Here is a 20,470-nt window from a genome sequence, read left to right on the forward strand (position 1 = left end):
CCCCGGAAGTACTGTTGTTGACACACTTACGGTGCATTCGGAAAGTATTCAGACCCCTTGACTTTTTCCACATTTTGTTACGTTACAACCTTATTATAAATGTTATTAAATTTTTTTTTTTTTTCCCCTCATCAATCTACACACAATACCCTATAATGACAAACCAAAACAGGTTTTTAGACATTTTTGCAAATTCGAAAAACTGAAATATTACATTTACATAAGTATTCAGACGCTTTACTCAGTACTTTGTTGAAGCACCTTTGGCAGCGATTACATCTTTGAGTCTTCTTGGATATGATGCTACAAGCTTGGCACACCTTTGTTTGGGGAGTTTCTCCCATTCTTCTCTGCTGATCCTCTCAAGCTCTGTCAGGATGGATGAGTGTCGCAGCACGGCTATTTTCAGGTCTCTCCAGAGATGTTTGATCTGGTCCCTAAGCCACTCCTGCGTTGTCCTGGCTGTGTGCTTAGGGTCGTTGTACTATTGGAAGGTGAACCTTCGTCTCAGTCTGAGGTCCTGAGCGCTTTGGAGCAGGTTCTCATCAAGGCTCTCTGTATTTTGCACTGTTCAGCTTTCCTTCAGTCCTGACTAGTCTCCCAGTCCCTGCTGCAGAAAAAACATCCCCACAGCATGATGCTGCCACCATCATGCTTCACCATAGGGATGGTGCCAGGTTTCCTCCAGACATGACGCTTGGCATTCAGGCCAAAGAGTTAAATCTTGCTTTTATCAGACCAGATAATCTTGTTTCTCATGGTCTGAGAGTCCTTTAGGTGTCTTTTGGCAAACTCCAAGGGGGCTGTCATGTGTCTTTAACTGAGAAGAGGCTTCCGTCTGGCCACTCTACCATAAAGGCCTGATTGGTGAAGTGCTGCAGAGATGGTTGTCCTTCTGGAAGGTTCTACCATATCCACTGAGGAACTCTAGAGCTGTGTCACAGTGACCATCAGGTTCTTGGTCACCTCCCTGACCAAGGCCCTTCTCCCTCAATTTCTCCGTTTGGCCGGGTGGCCAGCTCTAGGAAGAGTCTTGGTGGTTCCAAACTTCTTCCATTTAAGAATGATGGAGGCCACTGTGTTCTTGGGGACCTTCAATCCTGTCTCGGAGCTCTACGGACAATTCCTTCGAGCTCATGGCTTGGTTTTTGCTCTGACATCCACTGTCAACTGTCCAATCAATTGAATTTACCACAGGTGGACTCCAAGTTGTTGAAACATCTCAAGGATGATCAATCGAAACAGGATAGACCGGAGTTCAATTTCGAGTCTCATAGCAAAGGTCTGAATACTTAAGTAAATATTTTTAATACATTTGCACCAGCAAAAATTTAAACCTGTTTTCACTTTGTCGTTAGCGGACAGTGCTTGTAGATTGATGTGGGAAAAAATGATTTAATTCATTTTCGAATAAGGCTGTATGTAACATAACAAAATGTGTAAAGTCAAATGTACTGTAGATGTTTCAAGCAAACCGCTATAGTCCCTGTGCCCAAGAATGCAATGAATCATGGATCTTGGAGATCTCGGAAGAGGCACTGCAAGTGTAACTATGCTGATGTAACACTTCATTATGTTTCACCATGAAAACAGTTCTCATGGGTACACAAATCCCATATAATGTAGGCCTATGCCATTGCAAAATCGAATGCTTGTAATCGAACGTTAACCTCTTCTAACACCTTTTTGGCCTACTGTCATTAACGTATAGCCTTCTTGTTGATTGTGCACATGTGCAAAAATTGCCATTTGTGTGTAGATTGATGAGGAAAATGTTGTATTTAATCCATTTTAGAATAATAACGTAACAAAATGTAGAAAACGTCAAAGAGTCTGAATACTTTCCGAATGCACTTTATGTACAAACATACAGTATACACATGTGGGTGCAAACACATGCTGGCATCGTATATCTGGAGCCTTTGAGGCAATAAATGAACAACATGTTGACCAACTATTCCAATGTTTGTCTCATTACTCATACGTATAAAAAAAAAAGAACATCATTATTTATTTATTTTACCTTGATAATTTCACTATTTTTGGATTATTTTCACTGATTGTACAAAACATTAGGAACATCTGTTATTTTCATGACTAACTGACCAGGTGAATCCAGTTGAAAGCTATGATCCCTTATTGATGTCACTTGTTAAATCCACTTCAAATCAGTGTAGATGAAGGGGAGGAGACAGGTTGAAGAAGGATTGTTCAGCCTTGAGACAATTGCGACATGGCTTATGTGTGCCATTCAGAGGGTGAATGGGCAGGACTAAAGATAATTGCATTTGAACGGGGTTTGGTTAAAGGTGCCAGGCGCACTAGTTTGAGTGTGTCAAGAACTGCAACGCTGCTGGGTTTTTCACACTCAACAGTTTCCTTTGTGTATCAAGAAGGGTCCAACACCCAAATGATATCCGGCCAACTTGACACAACTGTGGGAAACATTGGAGTCAACATGTGACAGCATCCCTGTGGAAACGCTTTCAATACCTTGTAGATCCTCTGCACTGACAAATTGAGGCTGTTCTGAGGGCAAAAGGGATTGCAACTAAATTTTAGGAAGATGTTCCTAATGTTTTGAAAAACGTTGCAGTTCTTGACACCCTTTTTTGAAATAGATATTTTTTCACAAATGCAGTGTACTGGGCCTTTACTAGTATTAGAGGACTGACATAGACGTCAGCAGCTCGACAAAAAAAAAAAAGAATTCACCATCTCAGCTTTGCTCTTGCAAGAATCAATAGTTGGAATTGTAACAGTGTTGCCCTGTCCCTTTCTCTGTGATGTCATTCGAATAGAATCCAGATAGAACCAAACCTGTCCTTAAAAACTTTACATCACACGGTGCAGAGTTATGGGCAAAAACATAAAACATCCACATCATATTTTATATTTTTCTTGGTCAAATAACACGGAAACAACCACTTTTTGTGCAGTATTAATCTGCCATTCTTACAAACCTCTTAATGCAAAGGTACATTACTGTATTGTACATAGGCTGGTCATCTTGGTTTGTACCTATAGACTTACCATCACCATGAAGAAAACCAAGACACAATACGGTAATTGAGTACATTGAGACATAAAGTGGTTTGTGATGATGTGGCTCAGTTGGTAGAGCATGGTGCTTGCAATACTATGGTTGTGGGTTCGATTCCCACGGGGGACCAGTACGAAATAGGTTGCATTTGCAAGGTATTTCAAGAAACTGGAAGATATACGTAAAGCGAGTATTTTTTATAGTCCACAAGTAATATCAGATTCACTTTTTTTTGTACAGATAATTATCTGACTCGAGTTACAAATGCTGGTAAACACTCAAATACATTTATACTGAACAAAAATATAAATGCAACATGCAACAATTTCAAAGATTTTACTGTTACACCTCAAATAAGGAAAGCAGTCAATTTATATCAATTCATTAAACCCCTAATCTATGGATTTACCATGACTGAGAAGACAGATATGTATCTGTTGGTCACAGATACCTTAAAAAAAGGTAGGGCGTGTATCAGACAATGTGACCACTATTTGCCTCGTGCAGCTTGACACATCTCCTTTGCATAGAGTTAATCAGGCTGTTGATTGTGGCCTGTGGAATGTTGTCCCACTCCTCTTCAATGGCTGTGCGAAGTTTCTGGATATTGGCGGGAACTGGAACACAATGTCGTACACTTCGATCCAGAGCATCCCGAACATGCTCAATGGATGACATGTCTGGTGAGTATGCAGGCCATGGAAGAACTGGGACATTTTCAGCTTCCAGTAATTGTGTACAGGTCCTTGCGACATGGGGCCATGCATTGTCATGCTGAAACATGAGGTGATGGTGGCGGATGAATGGCACGACAATGGGCTTCAGGATCTCGTCACGGCATCGCTGTGCATTCAAATTGTCATCAATAAAATGCAATTGTGTTCATTGTCTGTAGTTTATGCCTGCCCATACCATAACCCCATTGCCACCATGGGCACTGGGTTCACAACATTGACATCAACAAACTGTTCACCCACACGACACAATGCACTGGCCTACGGTTGTGAGGCCGGTTGGACGTACTGACAAATTCTCAAAAATGAAGTAGTAGTAGTATAGTAGAGAAATGAAAATGAAACTCTGGCAATAGCTCTGGTGGACATTCCTGCAGTCAGCATGCCAATTGTACGCTCCCTCAAAACTTGAGACATACCCTACAGTAGCCTTTCTGACGCCCCTGCCCTGGCAACTTGATCAGAGTAGGCAGTTAAGGTGCATTTCAGCTCTGGCCTGATTTACATGTCTAAGAATAACTTGTTCCCTCTTTCTCTCAAGCATGTACTCTCAGGCACGTAGTCTTTCCCTCAGTCTCTCACTTTCCCTCCCACTTCCCAGTCTCTTCACGTCACACTGTCAGACAGGCATTGAATAGTAAGCACACAGGCACACACACACACAGGGGTTGAGATTAATGGGTTGAGAGGGAATGAGGGAGGGACCTGTTTAACTTGTTATTTTTTGTTTGCAGTTGTACAAAGTGGAAAATGTATGTACAGATCAATGTGTCTTTGTCAATGCAGGTTAATGGCATCGACCTACGCGGGGCCACCCACGAGCAAGCGGCTGCAGCACTAAAGGGGGCGGGCCAAACGGTCACCATCATTGCCCAGTACCGTCCCGAGGGTGAGTATCAGCTGTGACGGTCAATCACTGAGCTTCATGATCAAGGCGAAAGGCACATGACAACACACACTCTAGAACAGTGGTCGCCATCTCGTCAATTGCAAATCGACTGGTCAATCTTAAGGCATTCCTAGTCGATCAGCAAACTTTTCTGTTGAATAGCCAACGATAAAGCAGTGCACTCCCGTTTATTAAATTCCTTTCACGCTATTAGCGATAGGTACACTTGATTAACAAGACCAATTCAGTGGCCTTGTTCCCGCTCTGAGATTGGAAGGTTGGAAGTTCGATCCCAGGCCGAGTCATACCAAATACTGGTAAAATTAGACCCAATGCATCTCAGCTTGGCACTCCGCATTAAGGAGATAGATTGGGGGTAAGGCCCTGCGATAGACTAACGTCCTGCCCAGTGGTGTACTTGTACATCAAGCTGCCTCAAGCAACAGAAACAGAAACCTACTCCTCTGAGCCGTTCCATCTCACACAAGCCAAGGCTAGTGCAAGGCTACTTACACTTGATTAACTTTCCTGGTACACCGGGCAGGCGAAGTGGTCCCATTTTGAAAAATGTCATTAGTCTGAATGTGCAAATTCAGCTACCTGGGTGGTGAGAGGTGGACCCTCTGTTGCTCTCTCCCTACATTCGCTGAGAGACTGACCTTCAGATGCAGGCACTGCGAGTCCAGTGAAATGAAATAAAAAATGTTTCACTACCCAACCCTCATTCATACAGCACTGTTTTTAATGTTGCAATTGGCTCAGAAGAAGTGAATGACCACTGCCCTAGGATGACCACATCCTGTGTACAAATATTGACATAATTTCACACCGGGTTGCTTTGATTGGTGTGCCACGACATGCCATATTGGCTTAAAGTCAGCAATTGCATTTGGCGATACTTCAGGGGATGACTGCAGTAACAGTGAGTCATGGGCCTGGACTTTCAGAATCACTGTGTAAAGGTGCATTCTGGGAAGATTGTTATGTTCTGAATTGGTTTGTCTGAAGGTTGTCCTCAGAAACAGTAAAGGGTATGAGTTTGAGACTGTTTTGACACTGGGGATGTGAGTGCCTGCTTGAATCATGTGGTTGAGATTTGACCATAAAACAGACTGGCACACAGGACTCCCTGCTGACGATCACTCCCCAAACTGACGACTGCTCTCTTTTCTCACCCGTCAGAACTTGCTTTGTGCTCCCCGCGCCGGGCCCCTTCGCCAGCACCAGGTTTGTGCCATGTGATCAGCGCCCAGGGTCAAAGTTGAGCAATCTGGCCCCAGTGGCAGCTCTGAACATGGACGTTCCTCACGGGGGGCTTGGGGGGGAGGATTACTGGTCACGGGCAGTCCACTTACCCCTGCTCATTCACAGGCTTATTCCTTGTATAAGACAGCCCCTCCTCCCCCTTTTTGTCCCTCATCTTCCCATCTTGCAAGATCTTACCTCACCCTTCTCCTACACACCCACACACACCAACACATACAGTACACATACTGCAGATCGGGGTGGGCAGTATCCGGTATCCCGAATATGATACAATTATTATTTTGGATAAACGACTTCAGTCTACACCTGAATGTCTAAAATCATAGAGAAATTCTAAATCCTGATGTGGCCCTCAACAAAAATATTTCCCACCCCTGAAGTAATTGTGAATAACAATACAAACTCACATTTGCTCATAGAAATGTATTATCGGATAAGTACTTGTTGCCTTCACTAGCACACTGAACTGTCTGCCAATATAATTGATGACAATCAAATTAAAAGCTGTCAGTTCTGTTTTCCATAGGATTTTGGCAATAGAAGGTCAAATAAGAAACGTGGGAGTATTTGACAGCAATCCTTTCATTTTAGACTATATTGTGATGATGGTACATAACTGCTTGAATACAATCATCAAGCTTTGCAATTGCTCTTGCTTCCATATTATGGCAGGTCACCTTCACTGCAGGAAATGTAAAGGAAATACCAGTACAGTGCCATAAAATAAATTGTTGCTGAGTAATTGCTTGTCTATTTGAGAGCTTTTGGCAGTGTATCAAACCTCAAAACTTAGTGAAGATTTAACTGAAAGTTGAAATACCGCTTTTGATCATTCAGAACCGACTAACTAATAAATCAAGATGCAAGATGAATCGCTGGATATGCAAGTGTAAACAGAACCTCAAATCCCAATCCACACTTTACAACATTTGAATCCTTCCTTCCACCACCACGTTACCCTTCCACAGCCTGCGGTGAACACTGTATTACGTATTTCACTCTGCATGCACAGATGCATACCTCATTTCCATTCACCCCCCTCCTATATGGCTGTGACTGAATTCTTATGTTATGTCCTGGGTCATTTTTGAATTTGCGTGGCATTTGTGTCCCTTGCCTTTGCAACGATGAAAAACACGACATATAGTTTCACATCATACATGTTTTTTTGTATTATTTTGTTTATGTTGAGCTGTTTATAAATAATAAAACATCATATATAAAGTTCTTTATACTGCCAAACTTTGCAATGTTTAGAGCAGGCAAATTGGCTTGTCCCAGTAATGATCTGTTGAGTTCTCGTGACATGTTTTGGGGATTTAGAGATCAAATGATTATTTTAAATGCAGAAAGTTAGCAAAAATATGTAATATATTGTATAAAAACAAAGGTTGTGTGTTCCTTAGTTTCTTTGTAATGCACCAACTGTCGTAAATATAGAGACGAGAATTCAGTCACAGCCTGTCTTTCAGGTCTTGCTACTATACCCCAGCTCAGAGCCCTAAACCAATGCCCACTGTGCTTTTTATCCTGGTATAAGACATGATCTCACATCATCCATCAACACATCCTATTCCATCCATCAACACATCCTATTCCATCCATCCACACATCCTATTCCATCCATCAATACATCCTATTCCATCCATCAACACAGCCTATTCCATCTATCCACACATCCAATTCCATCCATCAACACATCCTATTCCATCCATCCACACATCCTATTCCATCCATCCACACATCCTATTCCATCCATCAACACATCCTATTCCATCCATCCACACATCCTATTCCATCCATCAACACATCCTATTCCATCCATCCACACATCCTATTCCATCCATCCACACATCCTATTCCATCCATCAACACATCCTATTCCATCCATCCACACATCCTATTCCATCCATCCACACATCCTATTCCATCCATCCACACATCCTATTCCATCCATCCACACATCCTATTCCATCCATCAACACATCCTATTCCATCCATCAACACATCCTATTCCATCCATCAACACATCCTATTCCATCCATCAACACATCCTATTCCATCCATCAACACATCCTATTCCATCCATCAACACATCCTATTCCATCCTATTCCATCCATCAACATCCTATTCCATCCATCAACACATCCTATTCCATCCATCAACACATCCTATTCCATCCATCCACACATCCTATTCCATCCATCCACACATCCTATTCCATCCATCAACACATCCTATTCCATCCATCAACACATCCTATTCCATCCATCAACACATCCTATTCCATCCATCAACACATCCTATTCCATCCATCAACACATCCTATTCCATCCATCAACACATCCTATTCCATCCATCAACACATCCTATTCCATCCATCAACACATCCTATTCCATCCATCCACACATCCTATTCCATCCATCAACACATCCTATTCCATCCATCAACACATCCTATTCCATCCAACAACACATCCCATTCCATCCATCAACACATCCTATTCCATCCATTCACACATCCTATTCCATCCATCAACACATCCTATTCCATCCATCAACACATCCTATTCCATCCATCCACACATCCTTTTCTCACTGAATGCAGTTTCCTTTCTGAATTGTCTTACCACCAAAATATGTCACTCTTCTTCCTAAATTGTGCTTGATAATGGCCAGATGTTCTAAACCTTTGTTCGGCGAGAGAGAAAAAAAGAAAATACATTTAAAGCCAACATTTAATTGTCTGTTCAATTCTTCATTTATTTATACTTTTTTGTGTTTGGTTTTATTCCTTCTAAAAATTACAGACCAACATTGCATTGGTGCAAAAACTTAGTATATAGGTAACAGAGAAAAAGTCATCATGGTTCATGACACATTCAAGTACATGCAGAGAGGATTTATTTTTTTAGGTAGCACATACTATTAATGTTTCCTTAAAAAAAATATATGTTAATACACTATTTAAAAATATTTTTTTCTGATTGCTAAGTTTCATGTCCAAATTATCCCAAAGTGTCTAAAATTGAATGTGTAGCTCAATAAAGTTGTAACAATATGATTTACCCATAAAACACAAAAGAAAATCGAAAATCATGGATATTCACTTGCATTGTGAATAGCATACAGACATGTCATAAGCCATGGAAAAAATGTTACAGAATTACAGAAATGTTGCTATGAAACTGCACACCACTGAAAGCATGGGTAAGGGTAAGGAAACCAATACAGTGCACTTGGAAAGTATTCAAACCCCTTCCCTTTTTCCACATTTTGTTAGATTACAACCTTATTCTGAAATGGATTAAATTAATATGTTCCTCATCGATCTACACACAATAACCCATAATGACAAAGTGAAAGCAGGTTTTTCAAAATTTTAGCAAATGTATAATAAAATGTAAAAAATATTTACTTAAGTATTCAGACCTTTGCTATGAGACTCGAAATTGAGTTCTGGTGCATCCTGTTTCCATTGATCATCCTTGAGATGTTTCTACAACTTGATTGGAGTCCACCTGTGGTAAATTCAATTGATTGGACATGATTTGGAAAGGCACACACCTGTTTACATAAGGTCCCACAGTTGACAGTGCATGTCAGAGCGAAATCCAAGCTATGAGGTCAAAGGAATTGACCGTAGAGCTCCGAGACAGGATTTTGTCGAGGCACAGATCTCGGGAAGGGTACGAAAACATTTTGCAGCATTGAAGGTCCCCAAGAACACAGTGGCCTCCATCATTCTTAAATGGAAGACGTTTGGAACCACCAAGACTCTTCCTAGAGCTGGCCGCCCGGCCAATCTGAGCAATCAGGGAAAAGGGCCTTGGTCAGGGAGGTGAACAACTACCTGATGGTCACTCTGATAGAGCTCCAGAGATGGGAGAACCTTCCAGAAGGACAACCATCTCTGCACCAATCAGGCCTTTATGGTAAGAGCGGCCAGACGGAAGCAACTCCTCAGAAAGGCACATGAGTTTGCCAAAAGGCACCTAAAGGACTCTCAGACCATGATAAACAAGATTCTCTGGTCTGATGAAACCAAGGTTGAACTCTTTGGCCTGAATGCCAAGCGTACATCTGGACGGGGAAGCATGGTGGTGGCAGCATCATGCTGTGTGGATGTTTTTCAGAGGCAGTGACTGAGAGAGTAGTCAGGGTAAAGGGAAAGATTAACAGAGCAAAGTACAGAGAGATCCTTGATGAAAACCTGCTCCAGAGCGCTCAGGACATCAGACTGGGGCAAAGGTTCACTCTCCAACAGGACATCAATCCTAAGCACACAGCAAAGACAACGCAGGAGTGGCTTCGGGACAAGTCTGTCCTTGAGTGGCCCAGCCAGAGCCCGGACTTGAACCCAATTGAACATCTCTGGAGAGACCTGAAAATAGCTGTGGTGCGAGGCTCCCCATCCAACCTGACAGAGCTTGAGAAGACCAGCAGAGAAAAATGGGAGAAACTCCCCAAATACAGGTCAAGCTTGTAGCGTCTCACCCAAGAAGACTCGAGGCTGTAATCGCTGCCACAGGTGCTTCAACTAAGTACTGAGTAGAGGGTCTGAATACTTAAGTATATATTGTATTTCAGTTTTTTTTTAAATACATTTGCAAATATAAAAATAAAAATAAATGTTTTTGCTTTGTCATTATGGGGTATTGTGTGTAGATTGATGAGGGGGGGGGGGAAACAATTTAATCAATTTTATAATAAGGGGTCTGAATGCTTTACTGCTCAGGTTTGCAGATGCGACTGTTTTTCATTATGCTTCTTAGTAGCTCAGCATGGTGCTTTTATTGCCAGGGTGGTGGTTTTGATTCCTGGGACCACCCATATTTAAAACATATGCATGTAAGTCGCTTTGGAGAAAAGGATCTGCTATATGGCATAATTATTATTATATATTATAAGTGGCGCAAAACAAGATTAGACAAATCTCAAATTAAAACGGTAGACCTGGCATCTTTGTCAAACGAAACAAAGATTAAGGAATGGCTCTTTCGACACTCAAAAGGTTTTTCTTCAGATGACACGATTTTCCTCGGACACATTACAAGACCTGTTTTAGGACCTCACCTCTCGTTAGATCACTGAATATCTTTCTCTCTTTTTCTTTCTCTCTCTCTGCATCTCAGTATTGCAATGCCAGAATTTGTCAACACTGAGAACGGTCTTTCTGCTGGTTGTAATGCGCATCCTCATCTCTCTCATTTGAAGGCACAGCCTGGGCGAATCTGTTCTTATTCTCCCCAAAACTGCATTCTCAGGGGGAAGCACATTACATGTGTCTGGGAAGAAATTGGCTTTAAGACTCGCGGATTCCCTCTTTGGATGATTTGTTGTGTTTGTGTCCATGTATTTTGTATGGAACCTTACTGATGTAAACTGTTCCAGGAGATGTTTTTTGTCCAATCTGAATAATGAACTCTCTCCGTCCAAACGTTAGTCTGATTGACTGGGTCATGCGCTCTCAGTCCTGCTTTAGCTGACTGCTATACCGAGGTTTAAACATTTTAAAAAATATATATTTTTTTATTTATTTTTTATTTTTATTAACAACAAATCAATACATAAAGCACATGAGGGAACACAAGCATACATAGATTACAAACAATGGACAATCGAGCTAGGGGGTACAATATCACATTACAATTACACAATGACCTTATTAAGGGACATGCATATACTTACAATTCTAACAGCTTTTTGTTAGTAGAGCATTTAACCATCTTATTAAAATACAGTTCAATTTATTTTTGTAGGATACGAAAATGTGGTTTTCTGTTTGTAAATTTACATTTGTGTATATGAAATTTGGCCAAAAGAATAATGAAATTAATTTCATAAAAATGATTCCGCTTATTTCTATTGTATGTAAAGAATCCAAACAGTACATCTCTCCACAATAGTGTAAAATCTTCATAAATGTGTTCAATTATAAACCTACTGATGTCTTGCCACAGTTTTCTTACATGCATACAATGCCAAAAAAGATTGTTTCTGGGTGGTCATTACAAAAGGAGCAATTTGAGTTGATGTTTTCCTTAAACTTCTTCATATAGTGGTTGGCAGGATAATATTTATGAATAATTTTAAAGGAAACTTCCTTAATTTTGTTAACAAGTAGGTATGTTGTGGGCTTTAGGCTGAAGTGAGTCTTTCTGCCTCATTAGCTGAATGGCTGCCCAGGGCTTCAGATACGACTTCTGCAGCAGCGTTTTATTACAAGGATAGTTCACGCACATTATTATCTCACATTTAATTACATATTTAGTTTCCTCACAATCAAATCGGTCTATGGAAAAAAAATATATACTTTTTGAGCTGGTTTACCTAGCCACGGTCACCAACCCCTGACTCACATCCAAATCATTTAAGTATCTTCAAAGCTACACAATCCCTTTCAGAGACCTTGTGATTATTATTATTTTTTTAAATAATTATTATTAGGATTTTTTTTGGTCTGGTAGGGGGCTTTGAACCTTTCTCCCAAATGTCATCACAGTAGGTTTCATGAGATAGTATTAGCATTATGTTAGCATATTGTGGTCAAAATGTAATTAAACCGCTGACTTCAAAGTTTTTTATATATATATCATCCCCAAACTTTATATAGAGGTGTTGTCATGACAACTTTCAAATTGATGGAGCAAAGTGGCATGGAGTTCAATGGAAACACAGTTTGCCATTTCTTCTTGGAAGATATCATTACTGCTTTTCTGAGCATTTCTATATTTTTCTTTCTGCATTGTTGAAAAGGGGCCCATAAGTAAGCATTTCACTCTTAGTCTACACCTGTTTTATGAAGCATGTGACATCAAATTTGATTTAAATAAGATTTTAGGTTTTTGTGGATGTTTGGTTTGGATGGGAAGAAGCATGGGGCTTCGACTATCCTGAGAGCAACATTTTAAAGGACTATCTGAGCTTTCTGTACTGCATGTGCCCTTCAGACACTGTCTCTAACATTGACTGCTTTCTGCACAGTATGTCGAGAATGTTACCTTGCATAGGGTGTGGTGGAGGGAGGGGGAGTTTGCAGACTCTCAGATCTGTAAACAGAGCATTCAATCAATAGGACAGTGTAAGGTGAAGTTTCCCAAGACGCTGATCTTGGGTCAGTTTGACATTTTTCCCACTACGGCGAGGATTGGGGGAGGATAAGTTGATCCTTCATCTGTACGTAGGGGATTTTTACCCCCTGAGCCAATAGGACTGCCATTATCGAACCTGTTCTCTGTCCTGTCCCACAGCCACCTTCATGACCAGCCTTTGCAACCTAGTATTTTGAAACGAGACAAATTTGACAAGGCAAATCACTGGGAATGCACTTTCTAAGCAACAGTAAAGGATCTTTAATATTGACCAAATCATTTAAATATTATGATAAGCATATTGACGTCTTCATTCAACTTATTACATTAAAGAAACAACAAAAAAAATGTTTTAACTTTTGGACACAAATATATATCGGGGAAACAAAATCAGCCATTACAACAGAAAAATTGCATAAAAATACATGCCAATATCAGTGATATTTTTACATAGTAATACTGTACATACATCAATCAATATAAATCAGTTGAAAACATTGGTTCTGTCCATTGAAATGTAAGCATTTAAACAAATATATATATCTTTGTTTTTATCCTAAACGTCACAATAATCCTTTAGGGATGCATCCCAAATGGCACCCTATTCCCTACACAGTGCACTACTTTTGACCAGGGCCAACCTAGGTTACTGTTCTGAACAGATTCCCCCCTTCTTTCCATTGCAGTGTAGGGCAGTATACATTGAGTGTAAAACGGAACGTTATTGTACTCCTGGGTGTTGTCTTTCCCTTGCAGAGTACGGGCGCTTCGAGGCCAAAATCCATGATCTGCGGGAACAGATGATGAACCACAGCATGAGCTCTGGGTCCGGATCCCTCCGAACCAATCAGAAACGCTCCCTTTACGTCAGGTGGGTCTCTTTTGGACTGTCATCCCAAATAGATAACATTTACCTTAATAATGATTATAATAGTATGTCTCCTTCTGTTACCATCACAGAGCACAGTTTGACTATGAGAAGGCCAAAGACAGTGGCCTCCCTAGCCAAGGCCTCAGCTTTAGATACGGGGACATCCTCCACGTCATCAATGCCTCAGACGATGAATGGTGGCAGGCCCGAAGGGTGACCCCCGATGGGGACAGCGAGGAGATGGGGGTCATCCCCAGCAAGAGGAGGTGAGTGTTGGATGTGCTAAACAAAACCGTAACGTGGTTGACCAAAAGGCTAGCTTCTGATCCGGGGGGACTTTTTACGTCCCCACCTGTTCGCACATTTGCTTGAGAGATGCTAAAAAAAAAACATGTTCCCCAACAAAAATAACATTGGGTGTATCATTTTACTGCAATAAATACTTAATTCTACACAAGCTATACTGAACAAAAATATAAACTCAACATGCAACAAATTCATAGATTTGACTAAGTTACAGGTAATATAAAGAAAGTCAATTGAAATAAATAAATTAGGCCTTAATCGATGGATTTCACATGACTGGTAATACAGATATGCATCTGTTGGTCACAGATACCTTAAAAAAAACTAGGGTCGGGAAACAGAAAACCAGTCAGTATCTGGTGTAACCACCATTTGCCTCATGCAGCACGACATCTCCTCTGCATTGTAGAGGTATTGTTAGAGAGGGGTAAAGAAAGCTTTTTGTTCGGGTGACTGGCAGGTATTAACCCAACCGAAAGGAAAAGAGTAGGATAGATCCCGCTACCAGACACACACACATCTGCAAAAGTGACTGGCTGATTTAGTACGATATTTGAAAATAAAAGAAACCTTAACTTGACAACAAATGAGATATTGGCAAAACAAACTAACAGTTAAAACTAAGTAAATATAAATAAACATATCTAGTATTGGCACAGGCCCAGATTTAGTACGGCCCGCGGAAATCATGCTCAAATCACATGAAGAATTTGCGATAGTAAAGTTTGTAAAAACGTATTTCTTATTCAAATGAAAAGCCCAACGAATACTCGCCTTTGTGTAATGGTTTAACTACCACCGCTGTGGGACATTTATTTTGAATGCACGTATAAATAACAACTACACGAGGACAGACAGTGGCTGACACACTTCACAGTTACAATTAGTAGCTAGCTAGACATTTTTTAAAGAAAAGGAAAGGAGACAATGAATGTAGGGTGTTCCAGCAAGGGTGGACATCGAACTACTTCTCAAATCTTATTTGTCACATGCACGTGATTAGTAGATGTTCCTGCAAGTGTAGCGAAATGCTCTCCTTATTTGAGGCATCAGGGAAAGCTGTGTGCTTAGTGTGGAAAGCGTCGCAGTCTTGAAAGACTACAACTTGTCTCGACACTTCCAGACGAAGCATGCAGAGAAATATTAGGAATATGTATTCTGAGCAGAGGGCAAGAGCATCGACAGAGTTGCTTATTCAGTTGCAAAAGCAGCAAGGACTTTTCACGAAACGGCCTTCAGCAAACGACGGAATTGCGAGAGCCAACGTTAGCTACCGTATGTACTGTCCCACAAAATTGCTAAACATAGCAAAGCCATTCGCTGAGGGCGATTTTAATTTAAATAATGTTTCATTGACTCTGCAGCAATACTTTGCCCCGACAAGAAAGAGCTGTTTGAAAATGTTCCCTGGCAAGACGAACAGTGACACGGCGTATTGTAGACTGTGTGAAGCCCCACAAAATGACAAGCAAATCAATTGCAGCAGAGAGAGCATTGGAGAAATGGAAAATCCACTCTAATATGACTTCTTTTTTTCTTCTTTTGTGTGTCTTTCCTTGCACTGGCAGGGTTGAGAGGAAAGAACGAGCACGTCTAAAGACAGTGAAGTTCAATGCCAAACCTGGAATGGATTCAAAAGGGGTAAGTGCTAAGATCTTATACTAAGGACTGGCAAGTCAACTTAACTTTTGAAGACGTTTTACGAAATGGAAACGCTTGTAAACCCACATACTGTATATCAAATACATTCCTTTAAGTAGAAAAAGTAGCCTCTAAACGTAGTTTTTATCTGAATTAATGTGAAATTAATTGGATTACCCTCACATTAGGAGAGGCTGTGATAGGCTAATACCAGAGATGGCCATAAATGACTAAGGTCTCTCTGCCTGAGTGGAAAAGACATCAACACATCTCTACTGGCTGTCCCCTCTCCCTGACAGCTTTCCCTCACAGCCCTGACCCTAAATAAACATTGCACATTAGATAATTAGATTTGTTTTAATGAAGCATTCTTTTAATTTCATGAAACTCCCAGCCTCTGCAAAAGCAGAAGCCAAATTACCATACTTTGTACTCTTATTCAATTTTGGACATAACAGCAGGACATTCAGCCATGTTCATCAATGTTTTTGCCTACCTATGTTACAAGTAAAGAGAAGATTTTTGTTTGTATTTGCTGCACTCTTATTTAAAAGGGTTCCAATAGGTTTTGGAGGGTTAGGCCATACAAATGTATTTAAATGTTTAACAGATGCCCCTCTTCTTTATTAAAATAAATAAATAATGTAAAAGTTGTATTGACTAATTGCAAAAAAGAATGTCCTCAAGCTTCCAGTAAGGAGATACACAACATCCTCTTAGATTATGGCTGAAGTATTCCTCTTTTAGCCTCCCAAAGAGGCAAAAATCTCTTGATTTGGTCACTAGGTGTTGAACTAAGGTCGATATAGTATTTGAACAAGAAGGTCCACTTTTGTATTTATTTTATTTGCTTGCGTGCCTCAAAAAGAAGAAGATATGTTTAACATTTTATTACATTTGTATGGCCTTAGGGTCTACCCAGAACCCTTTTCATCTGAATAAGCTTGTCTGCTGGGCAAGTATCCATGGCAATGTCATAACTAGCTCTGAATGTGTTTCTTGTAAAGCAGACTTTTGAAACATGAAATGGTCCCTGTATTTTGATGTGGCTCTGGGCCAAACTTTCAGCACGAATGGGCTAAGAAGCAGGATTTTTCCAGCAGTTGTGTCAATACAAGAATCATTTTACAGTCAGTGACTTGCATAACTGATCAGGTTTAAATCCCTGAAGGTGTGGGAAGGAATGTATGCATCGTTTACAGCATGTCCTTTACAGCTGTGATTAATAGCAATAGGACACTAAGTATGCGTCCCAAAAGACATCATATTCCATATATAGCGCACTACTTTTGACCAGAGCCCTACGTGTGTAATATATGTACACATTGCAGTAGTAGCGTTGCTGTATCCTTCTCAATTGAAAATGACCACGATACTTAGCCTGTCACAGATGTTACCTACGTTAACAAATATGCCAGTATGTCAAACCTTCTGATACCCCTGTGTAAGAATCACAACCACTGTGATACATGATACAGCTTACTACTCACACTACTTGATACAATTCTCAACTTTTATGCACACTGTAATCCACCCATTGGACACATTTATTTCAGCTGACAGTTAGAGCCAAATGTATCAAACACATGCAGTTGAGGTTGCTATTGAACCAGTTGCGGTGGTCACTGCTGGTTCAAAGAATATCCCTTTTAGAATGGGTTCACGAAGTACATTTCTGCAAATGAGTGTCCGCCGCAGATAAACACGACAACTGCTATTCCTTCAGTCTCCTCCACGCTGGCCTCCAAGCTTCTCAAACAGCGCTACTCACATTTTAGCTCCTAGAACTCCCAACCGCCATGGCATGGGATCTCATCCCTCCACCTCCCGAAGTTCGAACCTGCATGATTGTTGGACAGTCATTTGTGTCTCAGCCATGTTCGTTATTTCATAGCATGATCCTGGTAACGTGTTTGCTGCATGGCGTACCACATATCGGCAATTATGTGTGTTTTCTTTTCAACACCTGTTCTGTTCTGTTGTTTTAGTTTTATTCTCAAGTGTTTTCAGAATGTTTCGGGTGCAATTATGGCACATGAAGTAACTGATGGCAGATGTTGCTGTGTAATTCTTCTCCATCACAAATTGAGTCATTTTGACGGTGTCTTTGTCAAACCGCATCTTTGTTGTTGCAATTCGAATTTGTAAAACAAAATTCATTTATTGAATATTTTCTTTGCAAAATCAACAACATTCAAAATGATTAGGCTATTATAGTTCAACCCTGCTTTGAGGGATGAATCCGCTAGTGTAGCGTCAGTACAGTCCGTCATGTGTAACATTTCTGGTGACCACGCCATCAATTCTTCATGTCCCACATATTGCAGCTAGTTGGTTTGTCAGCATGAATGTGGCAACAATTAGAGCTCCCTGTTTGCCCCACCCCATGCTTTCTTTCCTCCACAGTCATTCAATGACAAGCGTAAAAAGAACCTCATCTTTACACGAAAGTTCCCATTCTACAAGAACGAGCTGGGTGAGCAGGATGGCAGTGATTCCGAACGTAAGTACTGTAGGCTCGAACATGCTCACACATACAGGTACAAACACTGACACAGGTACATATAGGTGATACATAGGTGCGCTGTCAAAACGTGCGCCGGTCTCCCTCCTTTTTTTTCTCTCTCTTTTGGCTCTGGTGGAGTGATGGCATCTGGGAGCTCAAGTCAGGATCTGCCTGTGTCAAGCACTGAGCAGTCACCAGTGGTTCCTCAACTTCCCCCCCAGGGCTCATCTATCATGTATGACCTAAAAAATAAATAAATAATGTATTTTTAATTACAGCATGTGAGGATTACTGAAAGGGGTGATAAAAGAGAACTGAAACTGTACTGGTGCTGAGCTAGTTAGGACCGGTTTAGGCTGGTCGTCTGGTGTCTGCACAGTGTCTGAACTGAGACCGATGATCTGAGCTGGACTAACCAATCTTGCCTTTCAGGATTTCACCGTTTCACCTCTTTAATGCCACTTACCATCTTCCTTCCTCCTTTCCGGCTATCCTTGCCTTCTCTCCTTGTCTTTGCGCTCTTGGGACGGCCATGTAGGACATCCCAGGAATAGGTGATGACGGGTATGGGACAAAGACGCTGAGTAAGTTGGTTTAGGAATGGTCCCGTCTGTTCAGTCAAACAAAATTCCCATCCCCCCAAAAACATTTCCCTTTTGAGTTTGGGCTCGTTTCCCCCCCTCTTTGTTTTTTGGCTACCTTATTAACTCTTATTGATAGCCTGTTTGCATGCTGTAGTATCACGACTCACTTTGGGACCTGAGTGTCTTGATTTCTGTCACCTCCTAACATTAAGATTGTTTGCATGCCACAAAAAAAGAAAGACGGAAACAAATGTACTTTTTTTAATGCAACTATTCTGTTTATAGTAAATCTCTGTCTCTTTCTATAACAGACAGGTGTTGTCTGTTTGGATATACACGGACCATCTGAATGGGATCAGCTCTTTTTAGGCTGGCATGCTAAGGGGTTCTTACTGTCAATGCTATGTATATTTGTGCTTTTTAATTATCTCACTTATAGTACATTTTGAATGTTTCTCCATGGAATGAGTTTCATACATTGTTGAATCCCATGAAAAAGAAAGGTGTTCTTGTATCCCATTTCTTTTTCTGTCACATTTTATTTTACTGCGACAATGATGGACACCCACCCGTGTAACGTTTGCTTTCTCTTATATAGTATTATTGATGTTATGTTGAGTCCATATCCCGGGATCAGAGTACAAATAGATGCAGAACAAAATCATGTTGGTACTGTCTTGAGTTTCATTTGAAATAAATAAAAAAAGCAAAAATTATGTGAAGTAGATTGACACTTTATAATGACAGCAGAACTATGGCTAGTATGGGGGGGTTGATGTCGCTGTGTTTTGCGCATACTAACTAAATAACTTAACATGCCATCTCCAAGAAGCACCAATTAAATACAACTGTGAGTTGCCAGATAACAGTTCATATAGGTTTTCTAGGTGTTATGCTGAAGCCTTCGAAGTGAAGCAGGGCACTTGGGTGTGTAATAGTAGAAGGTTAAATCAATCGTGGCAAAGAGTTTTTTTTTTTTAGGTTTTGAAACAAGCGCACAATGTGATCATCCTCCTGAGAGCTATAGTCGTGACCTAAATTAAATTAGGCCTATATTGACAAAAGAAACTGATTTGATGTCATATTATTTAAGTGTATGGACAAGTAATGCAATGAAGCGACCAATATATCACCATAGTCATAACTTGACTCGTGGTCAAGGGTTCCTTTTGAGGTCCATATGGCAGTCCCTACCAGCTGTAGTTTGATTATCCACTCAGTACACTCATTTGTGGCCACAGCTGTAAATCAAAACACATCCACTGGTCGTAATTTCAGGCGAGAGAAAAGAACCTCCGAGTTTGTTTGTTTGTAAAATGTATACTTGAAAAGCCTGTTTGCATAGTGCAGCAGAGGAGTTGAACTCCCTTGGCAACAGTCACAATTCACTTCGAAAGCATTATAAACTCTCTCAATCCCTATTTTTAGTATGGCGAAGTCACAATTTACACCAAGAGTCTTTTCATTGCAAGTGTCTAATCACTTCTTTACGCATCCAGATTGACATTTCTCCTGTCGTGAGACACTTGATCATG

The 20,470-nt window shown here is 40.7% G+C and overlaps 1 protein-coding gene across 26 annotated transcripts in view; it reads left to right on the forward strand.

The window, feature by feature from the left end:
- Window positions 1-20,470, forward strand: part of dlg2 (discs, large homolog 2 (Drosophila)) — a 349,871-nt gene that overhangs the window by 317,847 nt on the left and 11,554 nt on the right. For 17 of the 26 annotated variants that reach the window (XM_052457666.1, XM_052457664.1, XM_052457663.1 and 14 more), the window contains 6 exons: window positions 4,564-4,666; window positions 5,849-5,893; window positions 13,784-13,898; window positions 13,988-14,164; window positions 15,773-15,845; window positions 18,252-18,348. In XM_052457666.1, the coding sequence (XP_052313626.1) occupies window positions 4,564-4,666; window positions 5,849-5,893; window positions 13,784-13,898; window positions 13,988-14,164; window positions 15,773-15,845; window positions 18,252-18,348 (610 nt within the window). Of the gene's footprint in view, window positions 1-4,563; window positions 4,667-5,848; window positions 5,894-13,783; window positions 13,899-13,987; window positions 14,165-15,772; window positions 15,846-18,251; window positions 18,349-18,889; window positions 18,936-20,470 lie in introns of all 26 variants that reach the window. The other 9 variants (XM_052457670.1, XM_052457686.1, XM_052457669.1 and 6 more) reach the window with 2 other exon arrangements.

Source organism: Oncorhynchus keta, chromosome 12 (genome assembly GCF_023373465.1).
Source record: "Oncorhynchus keta strain PuntledgeMale-10-30-2019 chromosome 12, Oket_V2, whole genome shotgun sequence".
In the NCBI taxonomy this organism is placed as follows: Eukaryota; Metazoa; Chordata; class Actinopteri; order Salmoniformes; family Salmonidae; genus Oncorhynchus; species Oncorhynchus keta.